This window comes from Oryx dammah, unplaced genomic scaffold, assembly GCF_014754425.2.
Source record: "Oryx dammah isolate SB20612 unplaced genomic scaffold, SCBI_Odam_1.1 HiC_scaffold_3, whole genome shotgun sequence".
In the NCBI taxonomy this organism is placed as follows: Eukaryota; Metazoa; Chordata; class Mammalia; order Artiodactyla; family Bovidae; genus Oryx; species Oryx dammah.
In genome coordinates this window covers 95,743,547-95,770,832 of record NW_024070187.1, presented here as the reverse complement: position 1 = coordinate 95,770,832, position 27,286 = coordinate 95,743,547, and the positions used below count along the sequence as shown (strand labels likewise).

Here is a 27,286-nt window from a genome sequence, read left to right as displayed (position 1 = left end):
GGGCGAGACCCGGGCGCTCGGGCCCCCGCGCAGCGGAAGGACGGATCCGGCGCCTCGGGAGAGCCCCTGCCTCATATGGCAAAGTTTCTCGCCAAGCTCCTGGGCTGCACGTTGCCGAGCAAGGGCGCCTCTCCCATGTTTGAGGTAGGTGGAGGGCGTGTCCCCGCGGCGCGGCCGTCGGCGCCGACGGCGACCCCTGGCCAGGGCCCTGGACCGTCTCTCTTGCTGGTTTCCACCTGCAAGTCTGGGGTGGGGCGCGAGGATGGCTGGGGGTGGGGGTCGGGGGAAACCGGACCCCAGGGAGCCTGAAATCCAGCTCCACCGAATCTCGGTGAAAATTTTGTTTTCCTTCCCTAGTAGGCAAACACGTTTTCTGTTAATCGAGTTTTGCGAGTTGCTCTTTCCCTAAAAGGCCAGGAACGTCTGAAAATGAGCGGGTACCCTGCAGACCTTCTCTGCTGCCTACTTTGTTTCTTGCCTTTTCCTTTTCATTTGAAAAAACCTCAAACCCCAAACCCAAACAAACCAGGACGTGCAATCTTTGGGTCGGAAGGTTTCCACCTTGCCGCCCTCCTCCGCTCCCCTCCCCCAGCCTCCCGCACAGCGCCAACTCCATTGAAGTTAACTCCTTTCTTCTTTCGGGAGTAAGATCCCTTGGGGATGAGAAGGGTTAAAAATGGGATTTGCCACATCAGGTGTACGAATCGCGGTGCTGAGGGCAGGTACATCTAATTGCTCCCACCTGTCTGAGGCAGCAGTGATACTGCGGTGAGCATCTCTGCAAGGAGGCGTGTAAGAGGAGGGTGGCGGGCTTCTCCGCCTGGGGCGAAGGGTGGCACCGACTGTTTTATAGGAAACCCATGGGGGCCACGCAGTACGGACAGTGTCTCACTGTGCACAGCTCCCCCAACCCCACCTCTAGAACTCTGTGTGTCCTTTGTCTCTGTCTACTCCACCTGCTGACTGCCTGACTTCTAGGCCTGGACCAGAGGATGGTGGCGGTGGCCAAATTAACCTGCACTGCTGTGCGTGCCTGTGTGGTTCTCCTCACTTAGTCCTAGGCCCCTGCCAGCCTCAGGCTGCCTCTGGAGTACCTCCACCCTCAGTCTTCAGTTTCCTGACTGGCCAGAGAGAAGCTGAATTTGGTCTCTCTTCTCAGGATGCAGGAACTCATCCTTCAGTAAGCCACCTCTTCAGGATTCCGACTCTTGAGTCTCCTCCCTGACTGCCGCTGAGTCTTTCTCATCTCTGACAGCTGTAGGTCTTCTTACCTTCTGAGGCCCTGTGGTCCCATCCCTTTGATTTTGGAGCTCAGACTGTTCAACCCAGAATCTCTGCCGCATGACAAAACCATCTTGAAGCAGGGAGATCCGGACAGTAGGTGATGGAGAGGAGCTGAGAAAATAAGAGCAGATGGGGAGAAACCAGACTGAAATGCCTGGGTACGTGGTAGCTTGAAATCTAAGATATAATGAAGAGGCTGGAAAAGTCAAGTTTTCCAGGGCTGCAGCTAACATGAACTGTCTCCTTTGGCATCTCTGCCCATTTGCTTCTCTGTAAGGGTTTTCCATGTGGCACTAGTGGTAAAGAACCCGCCTGCCAATGCAGGAGATGTGGGTTCAATTCCTGGGTGAGGAAGATCCCCTGGTGGAGAAAATAGCAACTCACTCCAGTATTCTTGCCTAGCGAATCCCATGGACAGAGGAGCCTGGCAGGCTACAGTCTGTGAGATCACAAATTGAATCGAATATGACTGAAGCAACTTAGCGTGTTAGCAAGACCTAAAGATTAGACATCATTTGAGGGTTGTTCTGAACACCCGAGGTACTTCTTGAAAATGGCTTTCTCTTTGGCTTTCTCTTCACCTGTGTTTGGATTTTTGTTCTGAAGTTACCAGAACCCATGCCCAGCAATTTCAGTTGTATGTGTTGCATTTTAATGGTATATGCCCGCCTGTTTTATCTTTAAGCCAATAGATGCCCCCCACCTTAATTTCTTAAAATAATTGCATCTCAATCATGGCTGAGAGGAGGGGGCCTCAGAAACTAGTCAGAGACCTATGTATTTATTTTCAATACTTGTATTTACTTATTTTTGGCTGCGCTAGGTCTTCGTTGCTGTTCCGGCTTTTGCTCTAGTTGCGGTGAGTGGGAGCTGCTCTCCAGCTGTGGTGCGGGGGCTTCTCACTGTGGTGGCTTCTCTTGTTGCAGAGCACAGGCTCTAGGTGCGCGGGCTTCAGTAGTTGCAGCATGTGGGCTCAGTAGTTGCGGCTCCTGGGCTCAAGAGCCCAGGATCAATAGTTGTGGCGTGTAGGCTTGGTTGCTCCATGACACGTGGGATCTTCCCGGATCAGGGATCAAACCCGTTTCTCCTGCCTTGGAAGGTAGACTCTTTGCCACTGAGCCACCAGGGAAGTCCCCAGAGACCTATTTAGACAGTTAAGAAAATGAGTGGCTGTTTGGTCTTTGAAGAGCTCTGCTGCTGCTGCTGCTAAGTCGCTTCTGTCGTGTCCGACTCTGTGCGACCCCATAGACGGCAGCCCACCAGGCTCCCCCGTCCCTGGGATTCTCCAGGCAAGAACACTGGAGTGGATTGCCATTTCCTTCTCCAATGCATGAAAGTGAAAAGTGAAGGTGAAGTCGCTCAGTCGTGTCTGACTCTTAGCGACCCTATGGACTGCAGCCTACCAGGCTCCACCGTCTATGGGATTTTCCAGGCAAGAGTACTGGAGTGGGGTGCCATCGGGAGAGGGAATTCCCTCAGTCCTTGGTGTCTCCTTGTGTCTTGCTCTGGGTTATTTTTAAGCACCCAGAGGCAGGAGCTGCCGTGGCATCTGCTCTCTCCTTTCTACAACCAATGGATGTAGTGTTGGCTGAATCAACCCCAAACACTTCACCCAGGTGTCACTTTTAATCAGTGCTGCTGGAGCAGTTAAGTGATCATCCGTTTCCTCCCTGTGGGGGAAAATCTGTGCCCTCAGACAGATGAATAACTGAGTCAGGAATGTGTTTCAAGGATGCTTTCTTCTCAGGCAGCAACCCCTTCAACGTGCTCAGTCATAAACCAAGAGGCAGTTGTTGAGAGCTCTCGACGTCTGGGAGGGAGAGAAGTGTTGTATGAAAGAGATTCTTAAATCTTTCTAAATATTCCTTTTCTAAAAGTGGAAGGAGTGCTAGGATCTGAGAACATTTTAGGCAGCTTTTCATTTCCACCACGTGCTCTCTTCCTAACTGTAGAGGGTAACTTCAGTTTCAGGGAAATCAAGAGCAGAGATGGGTGTTTACATGATGCATGGCCTTTGGCTTCATTTTGGTTTGGTGCTGACCAGGAATGTAGTTGCTTCTTGTGTGTGTGTGTGTGTGTGTGTGTGTGTAGTTGCTCAGTCATGTCTGACTCTTTGAGCCCCCATAGACTGTAGCCCTCCAGGCTCCTCTGTCCATGGATCCTCTAGGCAAGAATACTGGAGTGGGTTACCATTCCCTTCTCCAGGGGATCTTCCTGACCCAGGGATTGAACCCAGGTTTCCCACATTGCAAGTGGATTCTTTACCATCTGAGCCACAAGGGAAGTCCTAGTTGCTTCCTACACAGGTCAAATAGGTTTATGCAGAAGAGATTCTACCTGAAAGAGCACTGAGTCCCGACAGGACCTCTTGTGTGCTTGTCGTTAGCTGACCAGGGAGAATGGGTGCCAGGCTGTGGAGGACACGGGAGCCAGAAGTCACTATGGTTGAAAAACAATGCCAGTGCGTGTCTGGCTGCATCATCTTCAGAGGCTAAAAACAGATGGTGTATGTTTGAAACAGAATGTCTTCGTGATCTTTTTGTTTCATCTTTTTCTTAGTATTTAAGTTAACAAGCCAAGTCTTTGAGAAACGGCTTTAAAATTTCAAGGAAAAAAGAAAGCAAAGGATCATAAGTTCACTCCAGCCATGGTGGCACCGTGAGCACTGGGCTAGATGTTTGGAATGGGGTTTGCAGTACATGAAGGCAGAGGTTGTGCAGAAAGAGTGGGCTTCCTGAACGTTCTGATATCTAAGCACACGGGTACGTGGTTTCAGACCCAACAGGCTCTACTTCCCTGCGTCCTGTGTGCTTGGATGGCTGGATGTCAGGTCCTGGCATCAATTTCTTCCCCTTTAAGCTCTAACATATTAAGAAACTGTCCCCACCTCCACCCCCAGTATTGCTTTGCTTTCTTTGTGCCTCAGGGCTGGTCAGTGATGAGGTCTGGCTCCAGGACAGGAAGTGGCAGGAGAATCATGTAGACAGAGGCGGTTGCCTTTTCTCCCCGCAGAGCCCTCTATCTTCAGTCTGCAAAGCTGCATCTTTCATCCTGCCATCCTCCATCGTGGGGCACCTTTCAGAGGCCACATCCATTGGGCAGAACACATCTGGCTCTACAGAAAAGGGCCGTCAGTTCCCCACCACTGTCATGGATGTCCTCCAGAATTGTCACAGCTCACGTGCATTCTACTTATTTCCATGTTCTGTTTTCTGTCTCCCCCAGTATTACTGCCTAACTGCAACTATTGTTCAGTCGCTGTTGTATCCAACTCATTGTGACCCCATGGACTGCAGCCCGCCAGGCTTCCCTGTCCTTCACCGTCTCCCGGAGTTTGCTCAAACTCATGTCCATTGAGTTGGTGATGCCATCCAACCATCTCATCCTCTGTCACCGCCTTCTTCTCCCGCCTTCAATCTTTCCCAGCATCAGGGTCTTTCCCAATGAGTTGGCTCTTGGCATCAGGCGACCAGAGTATTAGAGTTTCAGCTTTAGCATCAGTCCTTGTAGTGAATATTCAGGGTTGATTTTCTTTAGCATGGGCTGGTTGGATCTCCTTGCAGTCCAAGGGACTCTCAAGAGTATTCTCTAGCACCACAATTCTCAGCCTTCTCTATGGTCCAACTCTCACATCTGTACACAACTGTAACTATAGTTTCATTTAAATTTATGCATAACACAAAATAACTATCATTTATTGCCTACTCTGGGCCAGGCATTGTTCTAAGGGTATAATATACATGATATCAGCTGTCCTCTCAATGGCTTCATAATTTGTGTGTTAACAACTATGTTTTACAGACAGGAAAAATTAAGTTTTAGAGAGTTTATTTGCTTAAGATCATTCTATTAATGTGTGTTAGAGTGAGGGTCTCAAGATTCACCTCCCTCCCTCAACTATAGTTACTTGGTATTTAGTTTTTTGCTTTGTTTTACTTTTTGTTTTCTACATCAGCTTCATTTCTAAATATACTCTTTGTCTTTGGAAGTAGGAAAGGCAAATCCCATTCTCTCTTATTCTTTCTCTCACTGTGTTACCGTTGGGATGTGTGAGTTCCTTACTTCTGGAAATGGTCAATCCAAGGTTGATTAAACTCAGAGGAATTGTTAAAGGAAAGATTCAAGTACCGTGTCTGTGACCCTTTAGAAATAGCCTCCATTTGTTGGGTGTTTCCTGTATGTCATCCTGGCTTATTCCCATGTAACATTATAAGAGAACTGATGTTGTCTTCCCTGTTTCAGAAGTGAGGAAGCCAAGGCTCAGAGTCATTACACAAATTGTCCAAGGTCACTTACCCACTCCAGGTCTAATCTGGGAGGCAAATGCTGGATTCTGATTCCACTTGCTTTGCCAGCCAGCTGCACTGAGTTACCTAAGTCTTTTCCTGGCCTCTGATCCCTGTCTTATCCACTTGATCTCTTGCAGTATTGCCAAAGTCATTTTCTTTAATAGCCCAACTGAACACAGTACTCAGTTATATACCCCCAGTTTTTGGTGATTCACCTCTGCATACAGATTCAGCAGGATATGTAGCTCCTCTCAACAGTGTGTTCCTACCTAATTTTCGTATTCAGTCTTATCTTCTTCCTGTTATCTTTCCAGTGTTCTTGCGACTTTTTGGTCTCTTCCCGTTTCTTAACCATATCCTCTCACCTCCAAGCTCTTCCTCTGCCTGGAATATTCTCCCACTAACATTCTCTTATTGGTATTTCCCCTTTTTTCAAATTTTAGCTCAAATCTCACCTCCAGATCCACTTGCTGGAAAACATCCAGCCCTCCCTGAATGTTACTTATGTTTGTTCCTCTGTGAGGCCTTGAACAAATTTCTCTTGTAACTCCTCTGCATTTCACTTTTCTAGCTTCAGTGGGAGTAATAGCACTGCTGATTGCAGGGTGGTGAAGGTCAAATGAGTTAGTGCCTGGAAAAGTGTTGCGTTGACAAAAAATCTTGTTTGGGTTTTTCCATTAGATGGTATGGAAAACCCAAATGTACTTTTTTGGACAACCCAGTACTTAGACTGGTGCTCAGTACATGGTCATTACTGAGATTCTAGTCTGTGTGTCTCTGACCTCGTGAGCCTTTACAACTAAGTCCTTTTTCCTTCCACAAGACCTAACAGAGGATTTTGCACCTAGCTTTGCATCAAATAAATGTCTGATGCTCTCAACCTTGAAGATTCATGGTTTTCTTTGCCGTTAAAATTATTTGTTTATCTGAAATTCAAATTTAACCAGCATCTTGTATTTTTATTTGCTAAATCTGGCAACTCTCGCTTCCCTTCTTCCTCCTCCTCTCAGAACCCAGCTCCTAGAGTCCAATCCCACTCAACCATGGGAAGCTTTTCCCCATGCTTCTCTCTTTAAAGCCTCTTCTGTGTCAGAGATCATGTCCCAGGCCAACAGTGTCACTGTAGGGAATTCTAGCTGGGCAGCTGCCTGTCCCCGCGGCCTCACTAGTATGGAAATGCTGGAGTGAGCAGGCTTTCCACGGCAAGTGCCAGGGCTGTGACTGAGAGTGGTGTATTCCTGGCATGCTGTGTGTTCATTCTTCATGTGTTCACCAGTTCACTCATTCATTCATTTACCGAATGTTGTGAAATGCCAGCTTTGTGCTAGATGCCCTGTGGAAGCCTTGCTAAGACACGTTCAAACTGTTTTGACTGTAAGTCACTGTCAGAAGTATATTTTACATTACAATCCTGAAGGCACATAGCTATTTATACCTGTAACACTGAAGTTAAGTTTCAAGAATAATACTTCTCCTTACAGCTGGAATGTACTTGATCTTTGCAATTTTGTTCTTTCCTTTCCTTTCCATTTATTGCGTTCTATTAAGCATTGAACTGGAAAGGACTCATTGAATTGATTTCATGATTTGTGACTCATAATTTGAAAATCACTGCTATGTAGGATGGCAAGATTCTATTTTTACAGAACAGTTTGTATTACTTCATTATCTCAGTACTCTACTTACACCTTATTATACTATACATTAGATTTTTGTGGCCTGTCTTGGGAAGCCGTTCACCATGCATAACACTATTTTTTGGTGGGCGGGGGGGTGGGGGGGGCGGATATTTTCAGAGTTTCAAACAACTAACTTACCAAATGCCTTTTGATGACTATCCTGCCTCTAAATTGGGTAAAAGGTTTGACATGTTACCTGATAATATTTTATGACACAGTTTTTAATCTTGAACACTGTGCTCAAATTTCAATTTATTTCTCTTTTTGCATCCACTAATAACACATGCGCTCCACTGGTTGGATGGCCTCCCCAGGCTACATTTAATGGATCTTTCTGGCTATATATTTTAATTGACTCCATCCCTTCTCCCTTGAAGAAAGTTGTACTTTGAAGCAGCGTTTTTCCCCTTCTAGTTTGCCTGGGGAAGATCTTGATTTTATCCTCTACAGTGAGGTCCTTTGTCTGCTTAAATGAATCTTGCATACTCTCATCCACTTGGTCCTTCTGACCGCTTGCTTCAAGCATCTAAAGGAAGAACCATGTGGTCTGGCTGTTTTGAAAGCAAATACCTTGGACGAGTGTGGCTACTGCTTCAGTGATTGGATGTTGGTAGACGATCATAAAGGAGAAGTTTACTTTGAGAATAATAGCTCCCATTGCCACAGCTGGTCTTTCTATGAGGGCCATTTGAATTTTAAGCTAATGGATACTGAGTTTGTCTTGTAAATTCCCCATTCAGTTGGTCTGAGGGCCAATTGGATGGCTTTACCACATCTGAGCCATTGTATACACACAGGCAACTCTACTTACCTTTTGTGTTGGCTGCTTTTAAACTCCACATGTGGTCCTAAATGCTCGCGGTTCAGTTATAGGAATATGTGGTCCCATTATGATTACATCTGTCTAATGGCTTCTTGCTGAGAAACCGTTACATGATTTTCTCCCCCCTTTTTTGTATTTTGATAAGGAAACGCTAGTGTTTCACATCTGTCAAATCGCCAGTGCTGGCTGCATGTCATGGGGAGCATGTGGGAGCTTAGCCCTTTGATTTTTTTTTCTTTTTGCTTAGGTCTTTTCAATTCGTAATGATGTTCTTGTATATTATGAATTTCTTACTTTGTGAATCTTTGAAAAGATACAATAGATCTAATGGTGATGTTTATATTAGGAAAGTTCTGCCTACTTAGATTTGCCTATTGAAGTGACCAGTAAATAAAAACACAACTTTAATTTGAATTTTGTGATGAGTAAGGACTGTGCTTCCCACTCTTAGAGAATTTTAAATGTACTTAGGCCTATTTCTCCAAGTATCTATAATATATTAGCAGTATTCTAATGTCCCTTCCAAACTTTGCATTTTCAAGCCAAAATCATTCTCTCTGCTCCCCACCTGAAACCCACTTTTCCTTTCCAATACCATCATCATCCCAAAGCTCCCCATGTCTTCTTTTCACCTAGAGTAGCACTTTGGTGCCAACTTTGCTTACTCTCTTGTCTTCTTTCTTCATGAACACGGTCAGTGATTCTTGCAGATTTTGTCTTGGATTTGTACCATTCTTTTTATTGCTTCTAGTCATCATCTACTGATCTGACATTTATTGAGTATATGCTATGACCGAGGACTAGTGGGGTCTGTAGGGGATTTCGTGATAAGCTACTAATTGACTTGCCCCCCTGATGTCTCCCTCCTCTCCACTTTTCCTGAATATGCTGCTGGGACACCACAGTGCCTTTTCATTATCACTTTCCTACAGGCGAGTCTGTATGACTTTCTACTCCCAAAGGGTCAAGTCTTTAAATTCCACCTGGGTTATTTGTAAGGTATTCAGTTAAGTGTCTCACTTTGCATACCCAGCTTTAGTGCTTGTCATTGATTTCCTTCAGGGATCCTCACGTGTTAGATATAAATCTTTGCCCTGTATATTTGTTTATGCTCTTTGTCTATCCTGCAATATGATGACCTATCCTCATTCTTCCCATTCTTCCTACCTAAACGCTATCTAATCTTCAGAGCCATAATAAAGACCCAGTTGTTTATGAAGGCTTACCCAAATAAAGCAAAGAGGTTAAGAGGACATGTGCTCATAAATCAAACACTTGGCTTCCAATCCTGGCTCCCTTACTTAACTATGTGACCTTAATAAAATTTTTTTAAATTGAAATATAGCTGGTTTACAATGTTGTGGTAGTTTCAGGTATACAGCAAAGTGATTCAATTTTATATATATATATATATATATATATACATTTTTTAAGATTCTTTTCCATTACAGGTTATTACATGATACTGAGCAGCATTTCTAATGCTGTACCATTGGTCCACGGTGGTTGCCTATTTTTTATACAGTAGTCTATATTTTGGGCTTCCCCAGTGGCTCAGCAGTAAAGAGTCTGCCTGCAATACAAGAGATGTGCAGGAGATGTGGGTTCAATCCCTGGGTCAGGAAGATCCTCTGGAGTAGGAAATGGCAACCCACTCCAGTATTCTTGCCAGGGAAATCCCATGGATAGAGGAGCCTGGCAGGCTACAGTTCATGGGGTCCCAAAGAGTTGGACATGACTTTGAGACTAAAGAACAACAGCAACAGTCTAATATTTTAACCCCAAACTTCTAATATATCCCTCCACTCCTTTCCCCTTTGGTAACCATAAGTTTGTTTTCTATGTCTGTGAATCTATTTTGATTTTGTAAATTAATTCATTTGTATCATTATTTTAGATTCCCCATATATGCAGTATCTTATGATATTTGTCTTTCTCTGTCTGACCTACTTAGTATGATAATCTCTATTTTGTTGTAAATGACATTTTCATTCTTTCTTATGACTGAGTAATATTGTGTATGTGACCTTAATTAAGTAAATTACCTCCATGTGTCTCATGTTTATTTCCTGTAAAATTAAAATAATAATTGTGGCTATCTTGTTGCACTATTATGAGAATTAAATAATTCAAATAAAATACTTAGCATAGTATCTGGTAATAGTACTTACTATAACATGTATTTTCACCTTGATCTCCATACCCTGAGTATTCCCTCTTCTTTGACTAATCTTACAAATAATATTATTGTTGTTGCTGTTGTTCAGTTGCTAAGTTGTGTCTGACTTTTTGCAACCCCATGGACTGCAGCATGCCAGGCTTCCCTGTCCTTCCCTGTCTCCCAGAGTTTGCTCAAACTCATGACCATGGAGTTGGTGATGCCATTCAACTGTTTCATCCTCTCTTGTCCCCTTCTCCTCCTGCCCTCAATCTTTCCCAGCATCAGGGTCTTTTCCAATGAGTCGACTCTTCACATCAGGTGGCCCAAGTATTGGAGTTTCAGCTACCACTAGTATCAGTTCTACTAATGAATGTTCAGTGTTGATTTCTTTTAGGATGGACCGGTTGGATCTCCTTGCCATCCAAGGGACCCTCAAGAGTCTTCTGCAGCACCACAATTCAAAAGCGTCAGTTCTTCAGCACTCAGTCTTCTTTATAGTCCAACTGTCACATCCATACATGACTCCTGGAAAACCATAGCTTTGACTAGACGGACCTTTGTTGGCAAAATGATGTCTTTGCCTTTTAATATGGTGTCTAGGTTTGTCATTGCTCTCCTTCCAAGGAGCAATTGTCTTTTAATTTCATGGCTACAGGCATGGTCAGCAGTGATTTTGGAACCCCACAAAAGAAAATCTGTCATTGCTTCCACTTTTCCCCTTCTATTTGCCATGAAGTGATGGGACCAGATGCCATGATCTTAGTTTTCTGAATGTTGAGTTTCAAGCCAGCTTTTTCACTTTCCTTTCTCATGTTCATCAAGAGGCTCTTTAGTTCTTCACTTTCTGCCGTAATGATGGTGTCATCTGCATATCTGAGGTGATTGATATTTCTCCCGGCAATCTTGATTCCAGTTTGTGCTTCATCCAGCCCAGCATTTCTCATGATGCACTCTGCATATAAGTTAAATAAGCAGGGTGACAATATACAGCCTTGATGTACACCTTTTACAATTTTGAACCAGTCGATTTTTCCATGTGTAGTTCTAACTGTTGCCTCTTGTCCTGCATACAGGTTTCTCAGGAGGCAGGTAAGGTGGTCTGACATTCCCATCTCTGTAAAATTTTTCCACAGTTTGTTGTGATTTACATAGTTATAGGCTTTAGTGCAGTCAATGAAGCAGAAGTGGGTGTTTTCCTGGAATTCTCTTATGTTCTCTATGATCCAATGGATGTTAGCAATTTGACCTCTGTTTCCTCTGCCTTTTCTAAATCCAGATTGTACAACTGAAATTTTTCAGTTCACAAACTGTTGAAGCCTAGCTTGAAGAACTTTGAGCAAAACCTTACTAGCGTGAGAAATGCATACACTTGCATGGTAGTTTGAACATTCTTTGGCACTGCCATTCTTTGGGATTGGAATGAAAACTTACCTTTTCTAGTTCTGTGGCCACTGCTAAGTTTTCCAAATTTTCTGGCATATTGAGTCCAACACTTTAAGAGCCTCATCTTTTAGGATTTTAAATAGCTCAGCTGGTATACTTGTGTGAATTCTCCACAGTGCCGAGTGCAACATAGGTGCTCAATCAGTGCTGATCAATTTTGAAAACATTATGCTGCTTTATCAAAATCTGGGTACCAGTTTATTTCTGGATACATTTAATTGTAGTTAATGGAAATGTGACAGCCATTGTCCTTTAGTGACTTGTCCTCAATCTATGGGATGTGTGTTAATTCTAACTTAGGCTGCTGTTGTACAAATGGTGATAATATACTTTTATATGCAACTGTGACAGAAGCAGTTCTTGAAAAATGTACCAATTATAAATGTCATTTAAATGAAATTCAATCATAGATTGCAATATAATTAAACACAGGGTATTTTTTGTTTTTTAGTTGGTTTGCAAAACATGTATCCTCAAAATAGGTCAAGTGAAGCAAATTCATGCCATAAGTCAAGTTTTTATTCATCAGACTTTTCTGTTCCATGCTGTTAGTGGAGAATTCTGGCTTAAAGTCAGGTTGGATTATTCTAAAGTTAATTTACTCCAAAGGACACTTACTCAGTGGGCTTCCTTATCATATTTCCAGTGGGACAGAGGGAGTAATGATGCCTTGCTTCCCTGAAAAACTCTGTTGGATGATCTGAAAGCATGGGAATTTACTTTCATGGAGATTATTTGAATTTGGTTGAAAGAGAAGTGGGGGTACCTACAGAGAGGCACATGGGGCTGAAAAGTAAAGAGTAGCAGCTTTATGAATTGCAAAGAACCTGCACCCAGAGTCTTAAGATCTAAATTCTAAACCTGGCTTGTCTCCACACTGGCTGAATGCAATTGGGGGAAATCTCCTTACCTCTCTGAGTGTCAGTTTTCATAGCTCTGAAATGCAGGTATCAATATTCGATTTGCATTATTCACAGAAATGATGTGAGGCTCTGGTGTAATAAATGTGAAAATCCTTTATAAAATATCAAGCATTCTGCTAAGTCACTTCAGTTGTGTCCGACTTTGTGCGACCCCATAGACGGCAGCCCACCAGGCTCCCCCGTCCCTGGGATTCTCCAGGCAAGAACACTGGAGTGGGTTGCCATTTCCTTCTCCAATGCAGGAAAGTGAAAAGTGAAAGTGAAGTCGCTCAGTCATGTCTGACTCTTAGCGACCCCATGGACTGCAGCCTACCAGGCTCCTCTGTCCATGGGATGTTCCAGGCAAGAGTACTGGAGTGGGGTGCCATTGCCTTCTCTGATCAAGCATTCTACAAACATGAATTGCCATCACCGGTACTGTACAAAGAGGATGGAAATATAAGGTAACTATTTGGTGTCCTGGGCATGTAGGAACCTGCTGGGAAGTGGACTGTTGGGGATGGTATGAATTGCAAAGGATAGAAATGTTTCTGTTTGAAAGGTAGAGAAAGAATATGAAGCAGTCATAATTTACAACTAGAGCTTTAACACTTGATTTACTTCAGGAATAATGCACTTTTTAAAAAATATTGGAGGATAAGTGCTTTACAATATTGGAGTGATGCTGAAGCTGAAACTCCAATATTTTGGCCACCTGATGCGAAGAACTGACTCATTGGAAAAGACCCTGATGCTGGGAAAGATTGAGGGCAGGAAGAGAAGGGGATGAGATGGTTGGATGGCATCACCAACTCAATGGACATGAGTTTGGGTGGGCTCCAGGAGTTGGTGGTGGACAGGAAGGCCTGGCGTGCTGCAGTCTCCATGGAGTCGCAAAGAGTCGGACACAACTGAACCGAACTGTTGTGTGAGTTTCTGCCGTACAGCAAAGTGAATCAGCTATATGTATACATATATGCCCTCACTCCAGAGCCTCCCACCCTCCCATCCCACCCCTCTAGGTCATCACAGAGCACCGAGCTGAGCTCCCTGTGCTGTGCAGCAGGCTCCCGCTAGCCCTCTGTTTTGTACATGGCAGTGTATGTATTTCTTTGCGAACAAAGGTCCGTCTAGTCAAGGCTATGGTTTTTCCAGTGGTCATGTATGGATGTGAGAGTTGGACTGTGAAGAAGGCTGACCACCGAAGAATTGATGCTTTCAAACTGTGGTGTTGGAGAAGACTCTTGAGAGTCCCTTGGACTGCAAGGAGATCCAACCAGTCCATTCTGAAGGAGATCAGCCCTGGGATTTCTTTGGAAGGAATGATGCTAAAGCTGAAACTCCTGTACTTTGGCCACCTCATGTGAAGAGTTGACTCACTGGAAAAGACTCTGATGCTGGGAGGGATTGAGGGCAGGAGGAGAAGGGGACGACAGAGGATGAGATGGCTGGATGGCATCACGGACTCGATGGACGTGAGTCTGAGTGAACTCCAGGATTTGGTGATGGACAGGGAGGCCTGGTGTGCTGCGATTCATGGGCCAAGAGTCGGACACGACTGAGTGACTGAACTGACTGAACTGACCTTGTATGTATTTCGGTGCTACTCTTTCAATTTGTCCCACCCTCAGCTTCCCCCACTATGTCCACAAGTTCATTCGCTACATTCGCATCTCTATTCCTGCCCTGCAAATCAGTTCATTGGTACCAGTTTTCTAGATTCCACACATGTGGGTTAATATACACTATTTGCTTTTCTCTTTCTGACTTACTTTACTTTGTATAACCGGCTCTAAGTTCGTCCATCTCAGTTCAACTGAGTCAAATTGAGGAAGAATGCACTTTTTGAGAAGTAAACTTGAACTAGATTTATGAATGAAATTCTATCAGCATGGGAGGAGGAACGCAGTTATCAGTGAAAGAAGGAAAACTGCAGGGTGGGACTGCTGGAGCAGACTCAGAAATAGAGTGTGAGGATATAGGACCGTAGATGGAAGAGACAGACAGTGGTTCCAACTCTTTTTGTTCCCTGAATCTAGCTACCTTGTGCCAGCAAAAAAGAGCTGGACATATGATGACACAAATAACCTTGTTGTGGGGCCATTTCAGAGAGTAGAGTTCAGACAGGGGAGCCTGTTCAATGCAGGGGGAGCACTGTGGGTCTGTCAAGGGCGCAGTGAGTAGTTTCGAGCAGGAGTGGTCCAGACATTCAGGCAGCCTGGAGCCAGCAAGGTCCAGTGGCTGCCTGGACTGGTTCGAGAGTTTATAGGATGTAATCTCCCCCAGAGAACGCTTGCTGATAACAAAGGAGGATTGGATCCTTGGAAGAGAACCTGAAGTGCTCAATGTGTGGGTAGGGTTATGTGGCTTGCAAAATTTGGGTGTGAGTGATATGAAGACTTCATTTGTAACCACATTTGGGTACTTAGAAGTGGCCCTTATTATCTAGTCAATTTCCTTCTTTTCTATTCCAGTCTTGAACCAGGGTAGGCCTTTTGTGAAATTTAACTCCCAAGGCAATTTTTCTTTTTTTAGCCTAACAAGCTTATTCTTGATGTTTATTTTAACCAAATTCCATGTGTTAACATGTATTGTGCGTCTATTCGAGAAAGGAGGGTGGTGTGGGAGAGGTCAGGCTCACATAACAGAGCCACACATAGACAGAAAGACACAGAGACTGGAGTGGTCATGATGATTGAACCACACCATGGCCAGTGGTTAAAATAAATCCAGAAATCTCACTGATTTTATTACCAGCTTTGCTCTCAAACCTCAGATGTGTTTATGCACGTAAGGCCAAGCTCATGGTACACTCCTCAAGCATTAACAAATGGAACTTCCTTTCCTTCAGAGTTTCTCTTTTGCCTCCTTCCTCTCCTCTAGCTTAGGGAGGCTGTTTCTAAGAATCTGTGGCATCACTGTGTGCAATTTTCATTTTTTTTCTCATCTCACTCTGCAAATAGAAACTGATTTCATTTTTTCTCATGTATAAAGAAATAGTGCATCTGATTTCATAGGCCAGAAAGAAATGATTGGAAAGCATCCAGCCAGGCCCTGGGGAAGCCCCTAAAATTATCCTCTGCCTTATGGACTGTCCAGATTGTTTGTACGTGTGGCTGGGGAAGATGGGGGTAGAGAAGAGGGATTTGGGAAATAGACTTTTCTTGTGCCCAGATGCTGTGAGTGAGTCAGATGGCTGAGTGAATACCCCGATGCCTACTGTGATTTTTAGGAGTCCATTTGCTCAGTGCCAGGTTTGGACATCCAGGCAGCTGGATGGACCCTCTGGGGTTCCTAGCTGATGCCCACCCTCTCTCTGCTCATTGTGTGGACTTCACTTTTGCGTGAATACTTCCTGGATAAATAGATGCTTTTGGCTTACCTTGAGTTCTTTCTTTGATTTGGAATTGCTGCCGGTTAGAATGACTAAGAAATATGCCCTCACTTAACAGAGTTGATGGATCATAGATAATAATAACAGTTCTTCATCGTGTTTAGAATTCACCAGAACACCTCATATACATAATCTTATTAGAAATGGAGAAACAGTAGGGGGTTCTTTTACTCTATTTACAGATGGAAAAATGAAGGAAGAAGGAATTGAGAAATATTAACCTTTGGAAAGCAGCTTGGGTTTAAAATTGTCCAACAGCCTTGCAGATAATAATTTCTCATTTTTTTTTCTGTGTTTGTCTTCCTCAATAAAATTAAGAGAGAAACACCATCAATTGAAATCATTAATATGAAAGTCTTTGAAACTCATAAAGTAGTGCAAAAAATTGGCTTCCCAGGTGGCTTAGTGATAAACAATTCACCTACACTGCAGGAGATACAGGAGACCCAGGTTTGATCCCTCAGTTGGGAAGATGCCTTGGAGGAGGAAATGGCAACCCCACTCCAGTATTCTTGCCTGGAAGATTGCATGGATAGAGGAGTCTGACGGGCTACAGTCCATAGTGTTGCAGAACATACGACTGAGCGACTAACACACTCTGGAATATTGCAAGATATACCTAAATACTGTAAAATATTATTTAAATGAAAATTTTAAATGAAAAATTTCCAATTTTCTGGCCTTGCAGATGGACATGATAACAGAGGGGACCATCTTTTTTTTTGTTTTTTAATTTATTTATTTTACTTGGAGGCTAAATACTCTACAATATTATAGTGGTTTTCTCCATACATTGACATGAATCAGCCATGGGTATACATGTGTTCCCCATCCTGAACCCCACTCCCACCTACCTCTCTATCCCATCCCTCAGGGTCATCCCCTTGCACCAGCCCTAAGCACCCTGTCTCATACATTGAACCTGGACTGGCAATCTGTTTCATATATGATAATATATATGTTTCAATGCTATTCTCTCAAATCGTCCCACCCTCACCTTCTCTCACTGAGTCCAAAAGTCTGTTCTTTACATCTGTGTCTCTTTTGCTATCTCGCATATAGGGTCATCATTACTATCTTTCTAAATTCCATGTATATGCATTAATATACTGTATTGGTATTTTTCTTTCTGACTTACTTCACTCTCTATAACAGGCTCCAGTTTTATCCACCTCATTAGAACTGATTCAAATGTATTCTTTTTAATGGCTGAGTAATACTCCATTGTGTATATGCCCCACAGCTTTCTTATCCATTCATCATCTAGGTTGCTTCCATGTCCTGGCTATTATAAACAGTGCTGCGAGGAACATTGGGGTACATGTGTCTCTTTCAATTCTGGTTTCCTTAGTGTGTATGCCCAGCAGTGGGATTGCTGGATTGTATGGCAGTTCTATTTCCAGTTTTTTAAGGAATCGCCACACTGTTCTCCATAGTGGCTGTACTAGTTTGCATTCCCACCAACAGTTTAAGAGGGTTCCCTTTTCTCTGCACCCTCTCCAGCATTTATTGTTTGTAGACTTTTTGATAGCAGTCATTCTGACTGGTGTAAGATGGTACCTCATTGTGGTTTTGATTTGCATTTCTCTGATAATTAGTGATGTTGAGCATCTTTTCATGTGTTTGTTAGCCATCTGTATGTCTTCTTTGGAGAAATGTCTGTTTAGTTCTTTGGTCCATTTTATGATTGGGCCATTTATTTTTCTAGAATTGAGCTGCAGGAGCTGCTTGTGTATATTTGAGATTAATTCTTTGTCAGTTGCTTCATTTGCTATTATTTTCTCCCATACTGAAGGCTGTCTTTTCACCTTGCTTATAGTTTCCTTCGTTGTGCAGAAGCTTTTAAGTTTAATTAGGTCCCATTTGTTTATTTTTGCTTTTATTTCCATTACTCTGGGAGGTGGGTCATGGAGGATCCTGCTGTGATTTATGTCAGAGAGTATTTTGCCTATGTTTTCCTCTAGGAGTTTTATAGTTTCTGGTCTTACATTTAGATCTTTAATCCATTTTGAGTTTATTTTGGTGAATGGTGTTAGAAAGTGTTCTAGTTTCATTCTTTTACAAGTGGTTGACCAGTTTTCCCAGCACCACTTGTTAAAGAGATTGTCTTTTCTCCATTGTATATTCTTGCCTCCTGTCAAAAATAAGGTGTCCATAGGTGTGTAGATTTATCTCTGGGCTTTCTGTTTTGTTCCATTCATCTATATTTCTGTCTTTGTGCCAGTACCATACTGTCTTGATGACTGTGGCTTTGTAGTAGAGCCTGAAGTCAGGCAGGTTGATTCCTCCAGTTCCATTCTTCTTTCTCAAGATTGCTTTGGCTATTTGAGGGTTTTTTTTTTGTATTTCCATACAAATTGTAAAATTATTTGTTCTAGCTCTGTGAAAAATACCATTGGTAGCTTGATAGGGATTGCATTGAATCTATAGATGGCTTTGGGTAGTATACTCATTTTCACTATATTGATTCTTCTGATCCATGAACATGGTATATTTCTCCATCTATTAGTGTCATCTTTGATTTCTTTCATCAGTGTTTTATAGTTTTCAGTTATAGGTCTTTTGTTTTTTATAGGTAGATTTATTCCTAAGTATTTTATTCTTTTCGTTGCAATGGTGAATGGAATTATTTCCTTAATTTCTTGTTCTGTTCTCTCATTGTTAGTGTATAGGAATGCAAGGGATTTCTCTGGGTTAATTTTATGTCCTGCAACTTTACTATATTCATTGATTAGCTCTAATAATTTTCTGGTGGAGTCTTTAGGGTTTTCTATGTAGAGGATCATGTCATCTGCAAACAGTGAGAGTTTTACTTCTTGTTTTCCAATCTGGATTCCTTTTATTTCTTTTTCTTCTCTGATTGCTGTGGCTAAAACTTCTAAAACTATGTTGAACAGTAGTGGTGAGAGTAGTTACCCTTGTCTTGTTCCTGACTTTAGAGGAAATGCTTTCAATTTTTCACCATTGAGGATAAATTTGTTGGGGGTTTATCATATATGGCTTTTATTATATTGAGGTATGTTCCTCCTGTACCTGCTTTCTGGAGGGTTTTTTTTTTTTATATCATAAATGGATGTTGATTTCACAGGTTCTTTCCCAAGAATGCTTCCAAGTGCTGTGGCAACAATTTAAAATCTTTTCCAAAAGAAGGAGTTGATTTCAGAAGAGTATCTGTTTTTCTAGATTGATACAATAAATAGGCAAAATAAATTATCATTTGTGTTTTACAACTTGCCAAGACACCAGAAATGATTTAAAATGTCAAAGGCTTTCTCTACATCTATTGAGATAATCATATGGTTTTTATCTTTCAGTTTGTTAATGTGGTGTATCACATTGATTTGTGAATGTTGAAAAATCCTTACATCCCTGGGAGAAAGCGAGGGGACCATCTTTGATGATCTGTTTCTAAAATCTTTTCCAATCCCGTCTTTGTCCCACAAAATTAGCATAAATTCCACCTGCCATCTCTAACCAGCCCCATCAGCCCCATCTCTTCGAGTTCCTTGTATCACTGAATGAAGAGCTCCTAAGCCAAGGCCTGTCGAGAACCAATCAATTTTTGTCTTGAGACAAACCCTTCCTAAGGTACAGCATGTGGGATAATTGAAAAATTCAGAAGCTGAGGTTCATCGAGATATAGCAGACATCCCAAGATAACCACAGCCAGGAGGAGAGCTAAGACTTTGGCTTGTGTTCTCAAGTTCCCCTGCTCTTCCCAGGGCAAGCTGAGTGTTAAATGTGATGCCTCCCCTCCCCTGCCGCCAGTATAAGGAGACAACTGAGTCTCAGATATGTTAGTTCTCTTCATTCCCTAGTCCCCCACTCTTTCCAGGGAAAGGTGGGTGTTAACTGTGATGCTCCGCCCCCACCCCCACTAGTGTTAGGAAGCAAACAAGTCTCAGATATGTTAGTTTTCCCTATAATGACTCCATCACCAAGGCAAAGGCGTGACCCTTCCCACTCCCTGAATCTTTATTGGTACCAAAGTCTGCTCTTTAATGATTATCTTCTAGAGTTTAAGCCAAATCTCTACTCTGTCTCTCATCACTTATTATTGTGTGAACATAGGCAAGTTACTTCTCTAAGCTTCAGAGTCTCTTTATCTGTAAACTGAGGATGGTGGTTACCATGAGGATTAAATGAGAAAATAGATATAAAGTGTTAAGGACTATGCCTGGTGCATAATTAATGTTAGGTGTTAGGTGCTACCTTTCTTCTGCTGCTTATTTAAAAAACAATTTCCACCTCATGGTTGGGCTTGATTTACATTTTAGCCTGGTTCTTCTCCTGTTAATTTTTTGAAAGTGAGGTGGACATTGCATGGACATGTGATGGGAATGGGAAATGCCCAAGAGAAGGTACCTTCTATATATACTTTGTTCCTGGTATATGAAAACTGTATTAGATGCCATACTCTAGTGGTGATCAAAGATTGGTTTAAAAAATTTTTTGGGGGGTAAATAAACTAATGTTCACTTTTCTTTCTGAAGTTTCTTGCCCATCACATACTGTGCTATGCTGATTACTCATTGAACAAGTATTATTTAATCCCAATTATATGCCCTATTCATGTGCTTGGTGCTGTAAGAATTACAAAAGGAATAATGCATAAGCTCTTCCTCAAGTTTACTTGAAGAGATTTGATCTCTAAGTGCAAAAACAGGGGACAGTTCTGAGCTGAGGTCTGGTAGGAAACCACCATGCCTATTCTAGGGACAAGATTTCACAGGTTCTTTCCCAAGAATGCTTCCAAGTGCTGTGGCAATGGTTTAAAATCTTTTCCAAAAGAAGGAGTTGATTTCAGAAGAGAATCTGTTTTTCTAGATTGATACGATAAATAGGCAAAATAAATTATCATTTGTGTTTACAACTTGCCAAGACACCAGAAATGATTTAAAATGGTAAAAGGAGGAATTATGTCTGAGGTCACATCAGACATAAAACCTTTTTAAAACCAAGCCTCTTTATTGGATTTTCTAATTTATTTTGCAGTACCTTCAGCATATTACTTTCCTCATATAATGTTCTTAAAAAATCTCAGTGGTCTTCCTTGTAGATTTTTGAGTTATGACATGAAAACACTCAGTATAGGCCCCAGCACATGGTAGCAAAGTATCCAATTAGTAATATTTTTCTTTCTACGCTGATGAATATGCTCTTTGTCTTTTCTAGACCAGAGGTTTAAATTAAGTCCTCCCTTTGAAGTCCCTCCTCCTGTTATCCACTTTTATTCTGCTATCTCCTAGAACATTTCAATATTGTCTACAGCTCAGCATGGCTTTTCCTACCCCATCAAAGAGTTAATAATGCTGTGCTCCAGGCTTTCTAGTTTGCTGGAACTACTTCATCAGAGAAATCGTTGTGGCTCTTTTGGTGCAACTCATTGATGTCCAGAACAACTAATTAGAGGGGGAATATAGAAAATCAATCTTTACTAACACTGATGTTTCTTTCAGTTTAAGCAATTGGTTTGCTTACATTCTTTGTGAAAACCTGTTGAGATCTAAAATTACCTCAGATGACTACTTTAGAGAGTTCTAATAGGCTCTTGGTGTTAGAATAAAGATTGCCTAAACATTAAATACACTGTCAGGATTTGGAAGGGATCCAGCATATTATGTGAACTCACCAGACAATGGTTTGTACTCATGGTACCATGTAAGAAGCTTCAGGCAAAGGTGGGACTAGTGTAACTTCATGAGAAGCTAGCCTACTGAGAGGAAAGAGGATGGTATTAGATCTGTTTCCCTTTGCACCTTTATTTCTTGATCTTTCCCCACTGTGGACTCCAGGAAATCAACCTGTATGAAATACATCCACAGAACTCTCTTGGCCTCAGCATCTAATTGTTGGCTTTAGCCAGTGGAGAGCATTGGCTAGAGATTGGAGGGAGTGGAGATCGTGAGGGCAAGATGTTTATTACCCTGACTCACAGTTTTCTAGGTTACCTTGAACTGGTTGGTTCCCGCTACCTAAGATCACAGCTCTTGTAAGATGGTCCTCTCCACATAGCATAGCCTGTCTGTCTCTAGCTTCCTGCAACTCTTCCCTTTTCTTGCTACTTTAAGTGGGGTGCTGTGCTGTGTTTAGTTGCTCAGTTGTGTCCAACTCTTTGTGACCCCATGGATTATAGCCCGCCAGGCTCCTCTGTCCATGGGGATTCTCCAGGTAAGAATACTGGAGTGAGTTTCCATGCTTGGGCATGTTACTAGTCCCAAGACATTGTACCATGCCTTATGGTTTTTCTTATACCTTTCCTGCCTCTTTGTAAAATTTTACTGAACTTCTCTTAAATTACCCAATTTGAGTGTGCCATCTGTTTCCTATGAGGACCCTGAATGATAGAGGAACATTAGCAACGTCCTCTTGAAAGATCAAAGTGGCCATCTGAATTACTGGCTTGTAAAATTTCTGCCAGTTCATAAAAATGCTTTGTACCTTGCTACCAATTCAAGTCAAAGTGGGAAATCACAAGAATGACATGTAAAGATGTGACTTGTGTTGGTTGTGATTGTGGTTACATGGAATGTTGTTTGGGTCAAATGATGTATTACTAGAACTTCAGTAAATGCCAGAATTTTAACAGTGGAGCATTTAGAGAGAGAGTGGGAAGCTGAATGCATTGCATCTCAACTTCTCAGCTTGCAGGTGAGGAATCTGAATTGTCAAGAGAATTCGGTGAGTTGCCTAAGATCAGCTGCTTAGCAAGTATGTGGCAAAGCTGGGTCTTGAACCATGTCTTGTGACTCTGACATGGTTCATAGTGCTCCTGATTGTGGAAAGGTGTCAAATTTAGTTTCCATTAAGCAGAATACATGGATTTGACTTTAACTGGTCAGCTTGCAATGAACTAGAAATATACCTAAACACAGTGTTGTGGGTTTTGATTTATTTTAAATAGGAAATTAAGTGCAAGTGAAGAATTTCAGTTTATGATAATTCATTCATCTGTCGCATCAGTTTAGCTACATAGAACAATGTTTTGGAGATGTTAACACTGTTTTGGAACTGGTCTATTCATAAGGAGGTTTTTTTTTTTTTGCTGTATAGTACTTTTAGTTTCAGAAAATGTAATTTCTATTTGTGCTGAGTGATGGATTATAAACATATTCAGAAAGCAATCCTAATCTCAGAATGTGTTTCACTAAGAGTTTTGGGGGAACTGAAATATCCTCACTGTTTCATATGAGAAAAATGTTTGATTTTCTACTGTGTCTGTGTTGTGTGTTCCCTATGAACTGGTGTAGTTGTTATATGGAGAATGTAAATGTTTCTACCCTTAAGATAACAGCAGCCTAATGCTGTTATATTGGATAAAGATTATGTTCCAATTGGAACACCAACAGGATAAAATTTCCTGCTTTAGTCAACTGTTAGGAAGACCTGCAAGATAACCTCTTCAATTAAAGTGTAAACCTCTGACTTCAAGAGTGAAAATTTACATTTCTTTCATAGTTTCTTCTACCTCTTTGGACGGGGAAAATGATAATTGCTTAGTGAAGATTTGGCCAGTAAATAAATGAAATCATGATAGATGTTCTTATAGTATTTCAGGAATAGGAATGAGAATTCACTCCTGTTGTTGTTTTATCCAGTTCATAATTGCTGGGCTTGATGGCTTAATGGAAACATTACTTTGCTATACATTGTATGTGAGCATAGTGACAGCTTTTTTTTTTTTCTATTTAGGTTTGCATGCAGAAAAATTGAATTGTTAATTCAATATTATCTTTTTAGTAAATTAAAGACTAAAACTGTTTAGGTAAGCAAATTAATAGTAGATTGATTTCAATCAATTTTTACTATGAAACATCATCAATTTTCATATATATAAGCCTTGAAGGTTAATAAATATAAGCGGTTTGTTGGCTTCAGTTTTTGTGCTTTGATCCATAAAAACAGTTACTCACATCAGCCAGATGTGTTATTTTTCTTGTACCTTTGCAAGGTGCTGGGAGGGTCTTTGCTTCAATCCTGCTTTCCTGGATAATGCTACACAATATCATATTACATGCATTGTTTAGAATTTTGAGCTATCAGTTTTGCCCCTGTATGATGCAAAGCTACAAATACATACCATTCCTTTTAAAACATCATGAATGGGTCCTTTTTAAAGCAAATGCCAAGATTGGCTTAATTATCTTTTGAATGTGGGAGCTTTCAGAGAAAAAGGCCTGTCGAAAAGATAATAGTCATCTTCATGCTGACCCTTCTGTAAAATTGTACTTTGATAATGATATTTCCTCCAGAAAGAAAGTTAAATAGAAAGTTATGCCATAGTCCTCTGGGGTGAGTACTGAATGTTAACTTATTACTCATCCTATCAAATGACTCCTCTGCCTCATTTGACCCTAAGACGAGGCCCATGAGTCCTAGAGGTTACAGGCCTCAGATTAGGCCATACCTGTGAGTGAGGGGAATTGCTCTCTACATAAATCTGCCACGTTTTCCTTCTTCCTAAAATGGTAAGAACTCCCACTTGTGAAAATGCACAGCCAACTCCCTGCTTTTACCTCTTTTTCTCTCTCTCTTTTATTGTTTTCTCTTTTTCCTAATTTTTTTTAATTGGAAGATAATTGCTTTGCAATATCGTGTTGGCCTCTGCCATCCATCAGCGTGAATCAGCCGCAGGTATGCATGTGTGTACCCCGCTCCCCATCTCCATACCCCGTCCCACACCTCTAGGTTGTCACAAGAGTACTGGGTTGAGCCCCCTATGTCACACAGCACATCCCCGCCTGCTATCTATTTTATATATGATAATGTATATGTGTCCATGCCATTCTCTCAACTAGTCCCACCCTCTCCTTCCCCCAGGGTGTCTACAAGTCTGTTTTCTTATGTCCACATTTCCATTTTCTGTATTGTGAGAGTAGAAAGCTGTGCCTTTGAAGAGGTGCAGCAGGCTTTCTTGCTGTCTCTAAATTCACTATCTTCATTCCACACTTCTGCAAATGTGGAGTGACTATCCTACAAAGAAGCTTAGTATTAGACAGTGAGAAGAACTGTGTATTTCTTCAGTACTGTATCCCCAGCACATTACAGTGTTTCCCGAATAGCAGGCTTACAGAACTAATAAAATGATTGAAGTCATAAAGCCACACCATACCTTTTCCACAGATCTTCCTCTTTCCCCATCACCGATAAAACTTGAAAAACACTGGTCTCTGTGAATGTACATACTTAAAGATAGAAGATACTTTTTTTGGATGAACTCCTTTCCCCCTTCTCTTTGGTCTTGAAGGCTTACCAAATTGACTTTCTTTTAACCTGACTTCCAATTGCTTTTAAATATTGAAGTGGATAGGAAGAGATGTTAGGATGTGATTTTGCCCATCTTTAGAGAAGGCATTGGACCCTAAAATATTTTAGGATGACTTCAATTGTAAATTCTAAGATATGTTATGATAACAACTTTAACATTGTTTAAGTTGATTAATAATATTTATATGAATATGACATTTTTCACTGATACAGTTGAAACTGTTCATTATTTTCAAATTACTAGTATTCAATTGAAGAACGTAAAATTTAATGTACTTTTAATTCACTTTTTAAAATTACTTTTTGTGTATATATTTACATCTTCTGAGGAACTTTCTGTATAAATCTTCAGTTCCTATTAATTGAAACACAGTAGATACAGAAATTTTCTTCACAAATTGTGTTATATTCCAAAATGTTCATAATTTTGAAAGGTTGTTACAAAAAATTAAATTGGACAAATTTCCTTATTATCATAAACACCATATTAACTTGAAATTTTGGCTCTATGATATCTAAAACAACTGTTGTTTTTCTGCTTGAGTCAGTGACCTCTTCAGTCTTGTTATAACTGTCCATGGTGCTGAAAGCATACTGTCTTAATAGACATAGTCACAAAATGATGACAGTGTGAGAAATTTCCAGACTACTGTCCCAATTTTCAGTGAAGAATTATAGAGAAGTAAACTCATTAACCTAATTTGATGTAGTTTGTAATGGCTGATCAAGACTAGAATTCATGTATTTTTTTCTTTTATGCCAGGCTGGCAAACCTGGCTTCAAACCTAGAGGACCCTTAGTAGCTTGCCAGGCTCCTCTGTCCATGGAATTCTCCAGGCAGGGATACTGGACTGGGTAACCATTCCCTTCCACAGGGGATTTTCCCAACCCTGGGATCAAACCCACCGTCTGAGCCACCAGGGAAGTGAAGTGAAGTCGCTCAGTCGTGTCTGACTCTTTGCAACCCCATGGACAGTAGCCTACCAGGCTCCTCTGTCCATAGGATTTTCCAGGCAATAGTACTGGAGTGGATTGCCATTTCCTTCTCCAGGGGATCTTCCCAACCCAGGGATTGAACCTGGGTCTCCCGCATTGTAGACAGATGCTTTACCGTCTGAGCCACCAGGGAAGTCCACCCAGGGAGCCCTTAGTAAAGTTAAATGCACAAAACTCTAGGGTTCAATTTGAAAAAGCAGTTCCTGCATTTTGAGTCTTCATAAATCCTTTGGACACTGGAAAGTATATGGAGATTTTTTTTCTTTGTTGGGTACAGTGATGAGATTTCATTAGTTTGTAACAGCTCTACTGGTGAGGGCTCTGAAATCTTCGGGAAAAAGCAATTTTAAAAAATTCGGAGTCGTTTCTCACATTTGTGTCTTTTGAAGGCCTTCTTAAAATTCAGACTGACTTGTGAGTACTTTCCAAATATGAACAGCTACCTCATTATTTTAAGATTTACTATTAAAATTTAGTGTCTACTCATGATTTTAAAAGTATTTGGAAAAGGTAACAAAATATAGAATAATAAATCTTGAGATTTTTGGATAAAAATTCTGAGATAAAGTATGAGCCACCTCTTATAAATAATGCTTAGAAGAATTTTCTCTGGTGAAGATTTTCTTTTCCTTCCTAATAGTTTGAGAAGCTACCTACTTAGTTTGTTCTTGCAGTTTGGATTGATAATTTTATTTTTCTCATTATTTTTGTCTTGGTTTGACTGTCTTATAAGAACATTTGAAATCTGTTTTGGTTCCTTCTTTGAAAGATTATTAAGATTACTTGTATTTTACTTAGAATATGGGGGTATTTTAGAAAAGTTCAGAAATTTTGTCTTCCAAATGTATGTATAAGAAAAATAGCAAAAACCATCCTTTAAGTTAAATCTATGTATTCAGAAAACTAAGATCATGGCATCCAGCCCCATCACATCATGGGAAATAGATGGAGAAAAAGTTGAAACAGTGGCTGACTTTATTTTTCTGGGCTCCAAAATGACTGCAGGTGGTGATTGCAGCCATAAAATTAAAAGATGCTTACTCCTTGG

At 41.3% G+C, this 27,286-nt stretch overlaps 1 protein-coding gene across 1 annotated transcript in view; it reads left to right on the top strand.

Moving 5' to 3' along the window:
* Positions 1–61: 61 nt before the first annotated feature.
* The window catches only part of RASGEF1B (RasGEF domain family member 1B), a 653,319-nt gene continuing 626,094 nt past the window's right edge, over positions 62–27,286 (top strand). The window contains exon 1 of the mRNA XM_040237187.1: positions 62–144. Within this exon, the coding sequence (XP_040093121.1) occupies positions 76–144 (69 nt within the window). The 5' untranslated portion in view covers positions 62–75. The remainder of the gene's footprint in view (positions 145–27,286) is intronic.